The sequence below is a fragment of the Drosophila busckii genome, chromosome 2L (genome assembly GCF_011750605.1).
Source record: "Drosophila busckii strain San Diego stock center, stock number 13000-0081.31 chromosome 2L, ASM1175060v1, whole genome shotgun sequence".
In the NCBI taxonomy this organism is placed as follows: Eukaryota; Metazoa; Arthropoda; class Insecta; order Diptera; family Drosophilidae; genus Drosophila; species Drosophila busckii.
The window spans coordinates 16939246-16956133 of NC_046604.1; the positions used below are offsets into that span (position 1 = coordinate 16939246).

Genomic DNA, 16888 nt, shown 5'->3' on the forward strand with positions numbered 1-16888 from the left:
TGTGTGTGTTATGCGCACCTTTGGTTCGGGATACTTGTGCAAAAATTGCGCCACATATGTCATTATGCTCTTCTCATCCGGTTTGGGCACATCCACATCCTCAGCGTCCAGTAGTTTGGCAATGCCCAGTTTGCTTTCGGCCACATCGAAAGCTGTCTCCAAGCGCTGACGATTGCTGGTCTTCTTTAGCTCAGCCAAGTTAACCAGATTCGCTTTGATAGCATCAATAAGTGCAAGAAAAGCGACGCCATCTCTCCAGCTGGCGCCAAAATCTTTCACCTCCACTCCACTATCCCTGCAAATCAAATGCGTTAGTTAAGTTAAAATTATATATAAGGCATAGCGCACACTAAGCTGTTAACTAAGCCAGAAAGTCGGCTCAGAACTTAGCAGCAAGCTGATAACTTAAACTAAAGCTAATGCTGCTTTAGTTTTTCTATAAGAAATGCATTCATTTTTAGCCCAAGCTGCTGCAGCTAATTTTCTTTAATTAATTTGCTTGTGCTTATTGCATGAAGGAATTATCGTAAGTGAATATATATGCCAATAAATTGAAAAATTATTTATAGCTATGGATATAAAAAAATTATTTATAGGATTATTCCGTTTATAGTAAAGCTTATAAATAATTTTCCAATTTATAGGAATATACAAAAAAATTATTTCTAATGATATATTCAATTCAATATTCCAATAAGTTGCAAAATTGTGTATAACATTTTCTATCATCGGAATATATATTTTATAAAGGCTATAAATAATTTTAGAATTTAACAGAATATATATTAAATTAATTCTGAATTACTTACAACCTTTTCTTTGAATAACTTTCAAATTTATCGCAACATATAAATAATTTTCCAATTTATAGGAATATATAAATAAAATTATTTCTAATTTATTGATTATACTCCGCTAAATTGCAAAATGTTGTATAACCTTTTCTATCAGCGGAATATATATTTAATAAAGCTTATAAATAATTTTTGAATTTATCAGAATATATTACATTAATTCTGAATTATTTATAGTCTTTGCTCTAAATAATTTTCCAATTTATCGCAACATATATATAGGAAAGGTTATAAATAATTTTCCAATTTATGGGAATATATATTCAGAAATAATTTAGAATCAAAAACAAGCTAACGTTGCACAAAATCCATGCAGTAATTAAAAAGAAATGCATTTCTCATAGTTCGAATTCGAATTTCGAACTCAGCTATCAGCTCATAGTGTACGCTAGTGCCAAACTCATTCACTTACTTCGGCAAGGCATTGGTAACCCAATTGAGTAACGTCTTCTTAGCACCTTGCTTCCATTTCTCAGCCCTGAGGTCGCCCCTAGCTTTATGATTGCCAACGCTGTCGAGTGAGCTAACCGAACCGCCAATACCATGACCCAAATATTCTAGGTTGCGGCTATTCTCCTCGATCTGTTGAAATAGATATTGTTTTAGTTTAGATCGAGTAAACAAGTGTGCACACAATTAAATGCATAAATAATAAAATAGTGCCTTATAATAATAATAAAAAACTTAGGAGCACAACGAGACTATGTACGATTTGATTTACATTGACTTTGGACGACTTTGGACCTACCTGTGGCGCATAATTTATAACTACAACTAAGTTTTTCCGCCTCTTTTTACGAAGCTTGTTTAAATAATTTAGTAAGTAAAGTAAAGTAAAGTAAAGATATAGGTTAATTACGTTTATAGTTAGCTTGGTGTGTATATCTAAATTGGTGCTGGCCAAAGTCGTTGGTTTATATAGAAATATTGCGGTGACATTACGGTACAGCTAGCGACCAATTTGATTTCAGTTCATTGCAGTTACAGTGCTTAATTTGCTTAATGCTTGAAACTAAACTTAATTAATTGCTCACCTGGAAGTACAATATAATCGTCCATATCAGACCCAACACAACTGGTGGTCTCCCATCCACCAGATCTGCGGGATTGATATTGACCAGCTTGATGCGTTTGCTGGCCAAGAATTGTAGCGCTGTATTTGCATTGCTGAGAAAGTGAGGACGTCTCAGCACGCGTCCCTTCTCCACGGGCAAGCGTTCGCCGGACAGCACCTCGAGCAAGGCAATCAGTTTGGTGCCATCGCGTAAATCGTTTATTAAATCATCAATGCGAAGCGGTGGAACACGCTACAAAAAATAATAATAAATAATTAATTTAATTTAAATATTTAACTTAATATTAGAATAAACTATTGTACGAATTATATCAAAGCGTAAAAATTTTAATATAATATAGCTTAACAATTATTATTTTATTACTCGCATTAATATAATTTTTACTATAGTGAAGTATATACTAAGTGAAGTGTTGTTAGTATTTGACTACAAATTAATTTAAATATTTTAATAATTTTATTAGCTCACTATAGTCAATATGCCATCAAGTATAATAAGCAACTGACTTGGGAGCAAATTCGTGGCTACGCTTATGCGAATTTCGAACTCGAATAGCTGAGAGACGAACTCTCGCTCACTTCACTGTCGCTCTCTTTTTCGAACTCAGCTGCGCTCACACATAATACAAGCAAGGATCTAACTCTCAGCTTAAGCTAAGAGCGCTCACTGTATTCTATTTCGACTAGGGGTATTATACTAACTTACTTCTATGATATAAATTACTGAGTAATTTTGATATATGCAAATTCACTGAATTCACAAATTTGAGTGTTAATCAAATGTATGCTGCGCATTTTAAGCTTTGAATAGCTGCCAAAAGAAAGTAGCCAAATACCCCATAGTGCACGTGCTCTGTAATGTGCATTGCTATTAGCTTGGGGGGTTTGACTGTATGCAGCTGCTTAGAGCTGGCAGCGGTTTTATATAAACGTCCACACAGGTGGGGGCGGGCTTAGTAGTCGATCGAAATTCAAAACGTGCGGAAGTTAATCAGTCAGTGACCGTGAAAGTTTCTTAAACATAAGTTGTGTTTGTTATGCATGAATATTGATTGCAAAGGCTAAGACTTAACTTTTGTCTAACTGACTTAGTGAAAAAAATAATGCATTAATATAATATGCATATAAAAAGATTTAATTCAACATTAATTTAAATTGTTGAACTGATTGTGAAAAAGTTGCTATGCAGCTTCTAGCAAAAATGGTAAATAAAAATAAAATAAAATAAGCTTGAATAACAATTTTGAACGCTTTTTGTTAATTGCATAATTTTTGCAAATAAAGAAATTTCGTATATAAGTATAAATAACTCTAGAATTTTTGCAAATAAAGTAATTTAGTATATAAAATATATAAAAAACTCTATATTTTTATATTTATAATAAAAACAAAAAGCTGCATAATTCTTAGCTAATAATATTTAATGCAAATCAAGCGACAAAATTGCTGCAATTTAAAAATATACAAAAATAATTCTTATTACATCATTTTTTAATTAAAAGTTATAAAAACTACAATCGCTGTTAAAAACTGAATAAACTGCATTGTATAGCAAAATCCTTGCAATTTTTTTTATAGCTAATTGACTACTGTGCGCCTTTGTATCAAAAGATTTACGAGCTAACGAAAGGCTTTCGCCTTTTGGCCTGGCTAATGTCATTTGGCAAGTGCATTATTTAATGAGCTCTTAAAACCAACTGCAAGCTCTGCCGGCATATTTTGCAGCTTTTAATGTTTGTTTTTTTTTATGGGCACATTAACTATACAAAGCAGCGCGTTACGCACAGAGAGAGCAAAAGTTAATTAATCAGAATAATGTACTCGCTGCTAAATATGATAAATCAATTAAAATTGTTTAAATCGTTTGGGCTAATTTGTTTAAAATTCCACAGTGAAACGACAAATTGGCATTTGGCACGCGCGAGCATTTTAAGTTACCTACGCCATCATTAAGATTGCGGAGCTTTAGTTAATAGCATTACGGCGTAAATCCAAGACAGGCAACCAACGGAAGTGGCACCGACAAAATCCAAAAGAAAAACAATCGCATTATAATTGACTATAGCGTCTAATTGAGCCTTGCCTGTGTGCCGCCACCCACGGAGTGGGTGGTGCAGTGGTGGGAGTGCTGCCTAGTGCAAAAACTTTGGCTCAACTGTTGCGGACATGCAAATGACGACGACGACGACGCTGAAAAGTTTGTGTCTGTTTCGAGTTGCACAAAAAGTTTTCATACTACTGCTACTTACAATATAAAATCAATTTTCAACGCTTCCTGTTTCTACAGTTACGTCTTGTCTGCTTCTTGCTGTTTAATAACTTTTAGCCGCAAAAACTCTGATGCGTGTTGTTTCAGCAATTTTCATGCACAACTTTTACAATTTATGCTAAAGCACAAAAGGTGCCAACCTGCTGTTTAACTTCAAGTTGTTTTTGGAGCTGCAGAACTTTTGCTATATATTTTTATACAAATGTCAATTTTGGAACCAAGAACTAAGAATACTATTGCTTATATGAAACCTTTCTTTAACGCTTAGTTGTCAGCTCTGAGCATTAAAAACTTTATTTTGACCTAAATAAATATTTAGAACTAACTTTACCTTATCAACAAATCTTGGCTCTACAAATATATACATTTTTTGTTTGTTTTAATTATATTATTTTAACTAGGGATAAGCAGCGTATACAAATGTATGTACATGCCAAATTTGATAGCTCTAGCTCTTATACTCTCCGAGTTCTTGTTGCTCATACAGACCGACGCACTCAATCGACGCAGTTTTAATCATTTCAATTATTTAATTTACAAAATTTGACTGAGCAATTGGTACAATAATTCTGAGAAATTTCTAGCAACTTTTATAAATAAAATTAAAAATAAATAAATAAATATATTAAAATAAAAATATTATTTTATTTGATTTAGTAAATAAATATTTAAAAAAAAAAAACTTGTAGTGACATCAAAGAAAAAATAAAGCACCTAATATATAGTTTCTTTAAACAAATTGCTACTAGTATGTTTATAAATTTCAAATATGGCATAAAATAAAATATTTCCCTTCATTTCAATCTTAATATAAGCTAGGGATTAGCAGCATATATGTTCATGCCAAATTTGGTAGCTCTAGCTTTTATAGTCGCTGAGTTCTTGTGGCTCATACAGACGTACCGAAAGATAGATAGTCAAAGTGCATAAAAACTTGATTGAAAAAATGTTTAACTTGATAGATAGATACTTTAATGCAAAAATAAGAAATTATTACCCTAAGCATATTATTTTCATTAACTGTTTGGCATAGTCATTAAATAAATAATACAGAAAAAGTCAGAAAAGTCTTTAAAGTCAAATTTTAACTGAAACGTTATTAATATTAATTAGTTCGATTTAACGAGTTGAGCTGTATCTATTGTGTATTATTTTTTTGTTTATAACTTTTGCTACATTTACAGCAAGTCACAAGCTTCATACAAATATTCCAGTCAGCTACTCTGCCAACAACTATTTATGCAATTGTCTGTCTGTCTCTGTGTGTGTGTGCGCTTTGTTTTTTCTAAGAATTAGAGCCAAAGCAAGCAGCACGCACCTAAGACGTTTGTGGAATTTGCCACAAAGCAAGTTCAAATTGGACAGACATGCGTTAGAGTCTAAAGTCAAAGAACAATGTTGCACTTAATAGAACAGTAACTGACAGCTGCTGCAGTTTGTGTGTGTTCCGGATAACAGTTTGTGTCTCTCTTTTATATAGAGAGAGAGAGAGAGAGAGAGAGCGTGGCCCACGCAATGCAAACGCCTACTGACTTAGTTAAGTTGAGAGTAGCTTTGATTTAATGTGCGAGGCACTCAGCCGAAGTCGGTTGTGTTATCTGCCGAATACACAAACTTCAATCTGTGTAGACATGACACAAGTCTCGGGTGTATACTTGATATATACGAATTTTAGCCGGCCGGCTGGCCTGGCTTGGCTAAGTGAGTGGCTGGCTGGCTGATAAACCAGTTTGGTTTACATGTCTCTGGCGCTGTCTGTCAGGGAACTTGGAAAGGCTTGACATTAAAAAAAAGGAACTGCTGATATTTTAAGGCATGTCGCAGGCGTGGGCAGCAACGCTGAGTCATCAAATAATATATAGTTACTATATTGCATAAGGTACAATTAGCACTTGAGCCACAAGCAAATTTCTAGTAGTGGCTGCTAATTAAAACTAATTTATTTAAATATTATATGCATATTTGCTATACAGCCGAAAAATATACAAAGCTATAGCTTGGCTCCCCAACTGCTTTGTATATAGCACACGTATGTATATATAATTTTCAGTTCAAGGTGAACCAGTTACGTCACGCACAGCAAAGTTAACCAAAGCAGCCGAATTTATTTATTAACTAATTTATGCGCTTCAACTAAAGCTTGGAACATGACTTGTTTAAATTGCTTTGTTGCGCACAATTGTTTATAATTTAATAAAAAATACTTTCACCTTAAACATGTCATTAACACATTAAGCAAGTTTCGAAATTCTAGCTGCAATTATTACAGAGTGAATGGCTGTTTAAATTAGAAAGGATGCGCTGCTCTCTTGTAAGAGAAAGCTTAGAAAATGCTGCAATTTTAATTGTAGTTGACTTGGCACTGACAGTTTGTTTTGATTTCAAACGATCATGCTGCTAAACAAGGTTAACACCAATGCAAATCAATATGCAAATGGCTCAATGTCAGAACTGAAATCGATTCGCAAATAACTTACCTTCGATAGGTATGAATTAATCCAATTAGTGAATGTCTTCTTCTGCACACGTTCTTGCTCCTCTGTAAGGTAAAGCAAAAGAAAAAAACATAAGTAAGTGTAATTAAATGTAAGACAAGACAAACTTAGTTAGTAGATACTAAGATAAGATACAAGCTATGTAGCTTTAATTTGCATTAATTGAATTATCAGTAATTTAAATTTACTGACATCAGCTGCACAATCTTTAACTATTTTTAGAACTTAGCGCTATTTTATGTACATTATTTCTTAGTCATATTTATGCGCCTAAATATTTAAACATAATTTCTATGCCACATATTTTTAATTAACACAAATAAACAAAACGTTTATAAATCGTTTATTTTGTGTAAATTTTATGCTGTTAAACTGCAATGGATTCATGTCTATCAAATAGACACAAGCAGCTGTTCCAAGCATTATCTAAGCCTTTTCACAAATATTAGTGCGTGCTCTTTAAGTTTTTTTTGGCTGCTAGCCAAACGCATAAGCATTCAAAATAATGTTGGCGTAATAAATTTTGAAATGATTTGGAAAATGTTAAATTTTCTTGGAACATTATAGATTACAGCGCATAAATAATGGAGCGCTGTAGCTTTAAGACTAATTTGTTTATAAGACAAATATGAATTAACTTGCTTTAATAAATTTTAAAATTTAATAATTTTTAGTGCTTTAAATAGAAATTAGTTCAAGGTTGCGCAATTTGCAAGCATAAGTCGCATAACTATGCCGATTTGCCAAGATATAATGTAAATTGCAATAAAAATGTCTTTTAAATTTATGTGCTTATACTAAAACAAGACATTAAGTGCACTAGCAGCATATATTTAATTTATATTTAATAGCTTGTTGGATTAAGGCCAGACATATATATTAAATACTTTTTAAACAAAGCTAAAATTTAAAAACAATTGAACTAATTTTAGCAGCAGCAAGTTACAATAACTAAAGTTTGAAAAGCTATTGCATGAATATTAAATTGATGGAAGTTATTTATTTAGATTATACAAAAAGAAAAATAATTATTGCAATACTACTGATATTATATAATATAATAAAAAGCGCTAAAATTCCTAAATTTTAAAATTTAATTGTAGAACTTTAAACTGGTTTTTCTTGTCTATTGCTATGTTTTTATTTTTGCCAAAAACTTAAAGTTGTTTTTATCTAAAAGGCAGCCTACTCATCTTATATTCAATAAAAAATTATCGCCTAAAAATCGACAGAACAAGAATTAAACAAAAGCGCGTTTATTGCTTATTTGGGCTTTAACTGGTTTCCAAAAATACAGGTAAATAATTATGTTTGCCTTAGCTACGTTTTATTTTTAAACTCGTTGTTGTTGAAATTAAAAATGCTGTTGCTGCTTATCAATAAATACTTTCGCTAATTATGCCCAACAAAGATAAGAATATTGCACTTGAAAAACTTAAGCCAGATAACATATATATTATTTATAGCTAAGCGTATTTGACATAAATGTTAAATAGACTTGCAAGTCAAAACTTTTTCTAGAGCAGTTCGTAGAAGGTCAAGCCCTATGTTCAGGTTGAATGACTCTAAAATTTCAATTTCTAAACAGTTGAATTATTTAGAGATTCAAAGCAGCTGTTGAGCTAAAGTACAAAAGCAAATAACAAATAATTCACAACGAAATGGTAAACATAACAATATGTGAAAAAAGCTAAAAAAAAAAAAAAGTCAGACCGCTGTATGGTTCAGTCAGTCAGTAAGTTAATGATGATAATTATAATGATGTGGCTGCTGATTATTATTTATTATGTTTGACTCAAGGTTTTTTTTTCTATTTTTTTGGCAACTTAATGAGCGTGTCTAAATATTGTTAAAGAGTGCTAAGCGTTAAAAAAAAGAAAGCAATTCTTTTTAATATTTTATTGCGCGTGCATAATTAGAATAAAAAAGTGTGAAAATCAATTCAAAAAAACTTAAAATATTTTATTGTGGGCAGTCATTTATTTTTTGTACAGCCGAATCGTTGACCTAGTTACAAATGCACGCACCGAAAATAGAAAATAGACATGGCATATAAATAGTTTATGTACGCTCTTTGGGAGCTAATTGCTTGGGTTTCCCCCAAGAGCCACAGAAACCAAAATCTGTTCCCCACATTGTCTGTTTACACAATTTGCATATAAACAAAATCGCTTTGTAATGTTGAGAGGCGCAATAAGATCTTAATGCGGAAGAGAGCAGCGCACTCTTTGTACATCGGAGAATATATGAAACATATGTTGCTTGCGCGCTTTTGGCAGCGGAAATGTTTTCCCAATTGCGTTTTTGGCATTTCCTTAACATAATATATTGAATATTTACACAAGAGAAGTTTTGCATATTTCTTGAAATGAATGCTTGAAAAAAAATGCTATGCGGGCTTAAATTGGTTTAACAAATATTTGTTTATTTTTAGCGTACGCTATTGTCGCTCACTAGAAAAATAAATAATTTTTGTACATAGCTGACCTTTAAAAAATATTTATAATGAACAATATGTAAAAGAGATTGAACTCTAAATCATGCTGAAGGGCGACAGCTTTGAATATTTATATAAATATTTAGCGTTGTTAAGCTATCGATAGTATCGATTGTTTTTCTGCTTAGACTGTTGTAAAGCTTATAGGCAGCTTTAGCATATTTTAAAACAAAATGTATGGTATTATTTAATATCGATAGTATCGATAACTTCTGAGCAAATTAAATTTATGCTATACTTTCTATACTAAGTACAGTTCACTTAAGCGCTTTGAACCTTATTCAACTAACTTTTTATTTTCTTTCTAAATTTTTGTATAAGCCTACACGCCTTAAATTTTTACAAGCAGCTGAAACTTATACGATCTAGATCTAATCAGTTTGACAAGCACATTTATTTGCAAACATTAAAACCACTGAGGTGTGTCATTAGAGGATTACACCTGTAGTTCTAACAAATATGCAATTGTTGCTGCTTCAGTGCGTTTGAGCGCTGCTTCAGCTTTAAACAATAATAATGGAAACTGGCAGCTAATAGACAAATAGTTTATGTAAATAGATATATTTAAGCAATAAATTGCGTCATTAGATTTGCATATACAAACGCAAACATATGAATATGTATAATTTGTTTATTTGTTTGCCAAGTTTATGGACATGCGCTTAAGACTAAAAAGTTTTAAATAGCGCACAACATAAACAAAATAAATGATGAAGCACTCAAAAAAGCGCAAAACTGTTTTCTATTTTGTTTGTTCTCACAAAAAAAAAAACCGCAAATGCTTAAAAAGAAAGAAGCTGCCATAAAAAGATTTCAAACGACTGCCCACAGGCTGCGAAAAAAAAATACCGCTAAGAACTTCAAAAAAGAAAAATTTATTTTAGCCACATGCGCAGCAGCTGCTGCCAGATATGGTCTTGAGCAGCTGTAGGTGTCGCCTAAATTTAATTGAAAAATTAAACTACGCATTAATAACAAGCTATGTGCACTTGAAATTTAGTTGCTCAACTTGTTGACCCTGCTAATTTTACCAAAACGCAGCTTAAGTTTCAAGTTTGTGGCGCCTACTTTGAGCTGTTGCAACCACAATTTAAGGCATGTATTAAAAAAAAAAGCCGCTAAGCATATACAGCAAAGTACTATAAATTTACAAGCTGACAGCTTAGCAATGACAAACTAACAACAACAGCATCAATAAATAAATAATTCAACGATGATCTCAGCGAGTGACATACAAAACATTTCAGCGCTGATCGTTCTTTACATTTTGATAGACAGTTTAAAGCGCTAGAGATAACAGTTTTATATTCATTGTTTATTAACTGCACACATAGTAACATTTGTTTGTTTTCAGTTTCATTTTCATTGATTATTGCCAATTGTAAACACATCAACAAGCAGCCATTTGTATGTATTTGTTTTAAATTGACACATTAGCTTACAAATTGCACAACTCTTAGTGGACACTTGTCCAAAGTTTTAGTGCACAACCAAGTTTTTTTTTTTTGGGTAAAAAAGGCAACCAGGCAACGAACTAAACTAATCGATAGTCGTGTCAATTAGCATTCAAGCGTTTGACATGCCTTGACATGCAGCTCTTATAAATTTGTTAAATGTTAGCATGCCACACAGTTCAGGACTCAGCTCTCAATCAGTGGCCCATTTTCTTAGCTTTTGGCACAAAGTTGCCAAAGCAAATTTATTGAGGAATGCACAACAAAGTGGCTAAAGCTAAAGCACGCAACATAAACATAAACATATTGATTAGAAACCGTTGACGTTGACGACGTTTGTATATCAAACTGACGAAAAACAGCAACAAAAGATAACTAGATAAAAAAATTAAATAATATTATAGATAAATAAGTTGCATTTTAGCAGGCGCTGCTTTTATATAAAGTTTGTAGATGAGTTGTTAAACTATCGATAGTATCGATTGCTTTTTCATTACATAAATGCAACAATTTTAAAGCTTTGTTAGCTTGAATTTTAATTTAAAAAAATATATGCTATCGATAGTATCGATACCATTTATAAACATTTATGAAGCATATGCTTGCATAAGAATTATGTAAATTAAATTACATAAAAAATGCAACATTGTATGCAAAATATTTATTTAATTTTTTTTTTAGCTTTAACAATTTAAAATATCTCTAGGCATTGTTTTCTCTGTACAAGCAGCAAGTTTTTTATCGCTTTGTATAAACAAGATAGCAACGTAAACTAAAAATAGCTAAACTTGTAACTCAAAGTCAAGTACAGCAAGCGTTAGATATATCAATTGAATCGAGCTGTGCATTATGCTAGATTAACAACTGATGGGGCTCGTTAAGTAAAAAAATCTCAACTACTATGCCAAAGTCTAGCCGCATATTTAGACAACGCGAGACAAATTGCGAGACAATCAGACACAACATAATTTGCTTGTTGTGCTTAACATAATAACCAGAGCGGAGGTCACATAACAAACTCATGAGAGCATTGAGAGGGGAGACTTTGGGGTGGTTTGCTACCTTTTGGCTGCCAATAAATTGTTGTCTCTGAATAAATTGTGGCAGCTTGTCGCTGTCGTTGTTGCCAACACAGTTGATGGCGACGGGCAGAGTACATAACAAACGCACTGTGCTAAACATATAAATAATAAAAGCTGCCAAGTAAAAGTTCAGCGTAAGGCGCGACCAACCGACCGACTTATAAAAAAGCAGCAACAATAGCAACCACAACAATCAGACGTATAAATATGTATATAAGCAATAAACAGGCCGCTAGGCAAACCAGCAGTCGAAGTAGCAGCTGATGATGTCACTTTTTAGGCACAATTTTCATTTATCGATTGCTATATGCAATAATTAATTTAGTAAATATAGTAGGCTAACTCAACAATCAGACTGACCCCAACGTTAAGTGCAGTCTGACCTTGACATTCAATCAATTGGTCGCCACAGCTGCTTTTAATATATCTTAGGCTATAGTCAGGCGCTAGTTGAATGTTAAAAGTTCTCAAATAATTAATAGCAATTCAATATTACAAGTCATTGAAAGCAATTTGAGAGCGTTTAAATGAAAGCCTCATTAGTTTGCTTAAAAATTCGCAGCGCTCTTGATGGAAAATAACAAATTTATTTAATAAACAATAATACTCAATAGCAGCTTAGAGACTAACTTGTGAGCTTAGCAATTGACAATTGAATACAAATATAAAAAAAATAATACAACTTGAACTGCTTGTACTTCCAAAAAAAATTCTAGAAAATAATTCGATAAAATTTGTACTTTTAACTTCCAAAATATTGTAGAAAATAAATTCATAAATGCGAAATAAATAACACAACAGTAACAACTGCTTAAGCTAAACTTTTAACTTCCAAAAAATTCTAGAAAAAAATTCGATAAAATTCGTCTATCCAAAATATTCTAGAAAATAAATTCATTAATTCTAAATAAATAATACAACAGTAACTGCTTCAACTAAACTTTTAAATGCCAAAAAATTCCAGAAAAAAAAATCGATAAAATTGTAAATTGAGTCTTTCAATAAAATTTGCACATTTCGTACTTTTAACTGCCAAAATATTCTAGAAAATAAGTTCATTATAACTAAATAAATAATACAACAGTAACTGCGTGAACTAAACTTTTAACTGCGAAAAAGTACTAGAAAAAAAATTCGATAAAATTTTAAATCAAGTCTTTTAATATAATTCGTACTTTTCGTACTTTTAACTAACAAAATATTCTAGAAAATTATAAATAAAGCCTTTCGCTAAAATTCGCGCTGTTTTTATTTGAAAAAAAATCTATCTGCTAAAAATTTTAGACAATTAAATAAATATTATTTGAATAATTAATTATAAAAAAAGAGTACTAACTTTTTAAGTGAGACAGCAAATTCCAAACTATTTAAGCTGATTTTGAAATACGTAAGTTTGCTGCACAGTGTACTAAAAAAATGTCTGTCTAAGCAATTAACGTAATCTATTTGCTGTGTGTTAAATAATTTGCGAGCCGCTTTATCAGCTGTTGTCAAAAAATATTGTGCAAAAATAAAAACTATGCTGGTGCAAATTTTTATATAATCAACGCACGATAAGTGAATGCAGATATAACTAAATAGATTGCAAACGCACTAACGTCAAGAATGTGACGACAAGTGATCGATTAAATTGATGGGGATGATTACCTCGCTTCTCTTTAATGTGACTATCGTACTGCGAGTTGCTGCGTTGAAAATTGATCGATGCCATTGTGGATTGAAACTCTTTGAATTCTTGCTCGGGTTCGTTGCTGTCGTTGCGGTTACTTTGTGACGGAGTCTGATAATCCTGACGCAGACTCTTGCTGAAAGTACCGAAGCCGCTAAGCGAGTGAGGCGTGGGCGTTGTGTTGCGCGTGGGCGTGTCAACGATAACAAGACTGCTTGCCGGCACGCCCTCTGTATCGGAATCGTTATCGATATCGTCGCGTATGCGTATTTGTGAAGCCGTAAACGAAATATTACCCGTAGGCGTAACCGAGCCGGAGGAGGAATAAACCGCTGAGGATGAAGTGGTACGCGTTGTTTTTGTTGTTGTTGTTGTTTTGTGGCTAACAATTCGACGTGATTCTTGCGTTGAAGAACCGCGCAATTGGCACGTTGCAACAGGACTAACTGGCGAGTCCTGCGACTGCTTCGTGCCAATTGGCGTTGACGTCGTCGTCATCGCTGATTGCCATGACAGTTCAGTTGGACGCCGTTGCTCTGTTGCTTGTTGTGGTGTCTGCAACTTTGTTGTTGTTGTTTGTTGCTGCTGCCGCCGCCTGGGGTTGCTACCCACAGTAATGTCAATGTTAGGCAATGTTGCCATAGCAGCCGGCGACGACTCCTGCCCACCAAACTGACGTATGCGTGCGCGCACCGAGGAATCAGTTTCATCAACGCTGCGCTCATGCGAGCAACTCGCCTCCAGCTCATGCTCCTCCAGCTTGATGAGTATGCGTCTGCCGCCAGCAGTCATATCCACGCTCTGCGGCGAGCTAACACTGCTGTGCTCACTGCTTGACCAGCTGGGCGAAGCTCTGGGCGAGACATAGCCCTCGCCATGACGATAGATTTGCTCATTGGCATAGCCGCCATCACTAGTTAGGGAGCTGGTTATAATAGTGCGCACACCATCCGCTGCGGGCACCTCACGCACCAGCCGCTCATTGTCCAGAAAACGCTGCAGCTCCAAATCCTTTTTAACAGTGCGGCGTGTAGTGCGTAAAGTGACATTAAAAGGCGACGACTCCAGTGACTCTAGCTCAGCGCCAGGACTCAGCTTGCTGGTGGTGCGCAGTGTAACATTAAAAGGACTCGCTGTCTGCTCGCTGTGCACCTGAACGCGCTGCGGCGTCGATGTGTGCCGCAGTTGAATTTGCTGAAACGCCAGCTTAGCTGCCTCCGCCTCCGCCAGTCCACGTTGCCGCTCCTCGCGCAAACGACGCTCAATTTCATGCACATCTATATCATATGGATTCTCTGCATCATAATCGACTTGCATGTGCTCAGCTTGGCGCAGCTCATCAGCGCTTTGCTCTGCAGCGCGTTTGCTTGCACCCTCAGCTGACCAGTGCTTCTCAACCCTTTGGCGTAGACGCTGCGGCGGCGTATCCACGTTACTGCAGCTGGAGCTGCTCATTGATGTGGTAACCGTTTTCATATAACTACGCGTCACTGTAGCTGTCTCCAGCTGTTTGCTTTGCTGCTGCTCCTCCAGTTGCTGCTCATGCGCACGACGCCGGCGAACAGCTGGCACTTGTGGCGTCGCTGCATTGCTGCTGCCACCTGCAGCTCCATCGCTAGCATCTATGTTTGGATCCTTATGCTTGCCTGGATCATCAGCCATCTTAGCATGGATACAACTATTGCTTGCTGCTTAGGGCACAACAATTGCATCGACCGCTCGTTGCTCGCCAGGGCGGCAAAATTGATTTTTCTCACGCAACTCCTGTTACAACAACAACAACAATAACTTTGACTGATGACGCTTTTCCAAGTAACGGCAAACAACCCTCTGCTCAATGCTTATCCTTCACACACGCACACAACTTTAATTTGTTTAAAACGCACTTTAATTTACACTGTTTGCCTTTCTATGTACTTCGTTTCCAATTAGACACACACACACACATATGTAAGCATTAGCTTGTTGTTGTGTCTCTTGTATTGCTCGCACTTTACACACGCGTTAGGTAATAATAATAATAATAGCGTTGCCTTGAATAAATTCTAATTAATGTTTTTCGGCATTTGCGTGAGATTCCACTTCTTCACAACACATACGCATGTTATGTATGTGTGTATTTGTATATACGCTGGCACGCCTACAGCAGGCGCAGATATTTCAAGTTGTTGCCCGAGCTTCAAGTTTCATTTGTTCCGCTGGCAAAGAAAGCCGGTTAGATACTGAAATGTTAATGCGCTACGCCTTGTCCAGAGACCCAAAAGCAGCGCTGAGAAGCTGCAGTCCAGTCGGAGTAGTAAACATAGTAAAGCTCAATTCACTACATGTGTGTGTGCTGGCATTTAGAGCGAATGAGCGCGAGAGCGCAAGCAAAGAGCGCAAAGCTTGCGTTATCAAACACACAGACGTAGTTAACATTTTATGCTTACAGAGGGGTTGACTAGCCCAAAGAGCGCGCGAGCTTAAGCTGCGATAACTTTAATGCGCAGCACATGTATTGCGCTCTTTTAGATGCGAAGCGCTCTCAGCTAATAAATCATTTACGCTCAAGTGCGCGCTCTCTCTCTTTGCTTAGCTCACTGACATGCAATTCTTGTGTTTGTGTGTGCGTAAGCGTGTGAAAAATACAATTGCAGGCTTCATTTAAAACGTAAGCGCAAACATAAGCAGCACTTATTTGAAGCTTACAAAAAGCTTAACAAACTCACGTGTGTGCATTACTTATGTGGGTCAGGCCACCATAATAAAGCTCAACTTACAGCAATTAATGAGAAGTCATTCATAAAAGCAAAGCGCAAACAAATGTTTATTTATTTTTCGCTCGCAGCTTTTGTGTTTATTTCAAAACAAACGTGTTCGCAGCTCAACTCACAACAAATGACGTCATGCCTGACCTTAGACATTGAAGTTGTAACTTAAACAACAACTATCTATGCTAATGCGCAGCTTTATATATTTAAATTATTTATTAAATATACTTTCGATAACCTTTCATACACTTGACAAATGTTACACTCTTTAGTAGCACTCAAGTGTTACGATCTCTTAAAAACAAGCACTCAAAGCCATTAAACAATAATGAAAAACACGCATTAATTAGACAATAAACAATAGCGCCTAGAGCATCTGGAAAATCAACCACAAAATAGTCGTACATGTAAATTTTATAGCCGCTTATGTTTAGAATTTTAGACCTGAGAGTAAAAACACTTGAATACTATAAATAAATTCAAGTATTTTTACATTCCCCTAGTTCAGTTCGATTTGTTAAATATATAACAAGCGCATAAAATTTTCCAAAATAGAAATACACCACATTTTTTAAAAAATTAATATATAATTAAAATAATATAAAAGAAAAAAAAATGTTTGGATTTAAAAATATTTACTAAGGCTTCAAAATAATTATTCTGAGTTTTTTTTATTGAAACCTTATATGCCTGCTCTCTTTTATAAACAAACTTAAAGCTTAAAATTAATTTGCAATAATCAA

The 16888-nt window shown here is 34.6% G+C and overlaps 1 protein-coding gene across 1 annotated transcript in view; it reads right to left on the bottom strand.

Moving 5' to 3' along the window:
* The window catches only part of LOC117135052 (nesprin-1), a 36845-nt gene extending 21788 nt beyond the window's left edge, over positions 1 to 15057 (bottom strand). The window contains exons 1-5 of the mRNA XM_033294946.1: positions 13374 to 15057; positions 6676 to 6737; positions 1889 to 2161; positions 1267 to 1436; positions 19 to 295 (exon numbers count right to left, since the gene is read on the bottom strand). Of these exons, the coding sequence (XP_033150837.1) occupies positions 19 to 295; positions 1267 to 1436; positions 1889 to 2161; positions 6676 to 6737; positions 13374 to 15057 (2466 nt within the window). The remainder of the gene's footprint in view (positions 1 to 18; positions 296 to 1266; positions 1437 to 1888; positions 2162 to 6675; positions 6738 to 13373) is intronic.
* Positions 15058 to 16888: the final 1831 nt, after the last annotated feature.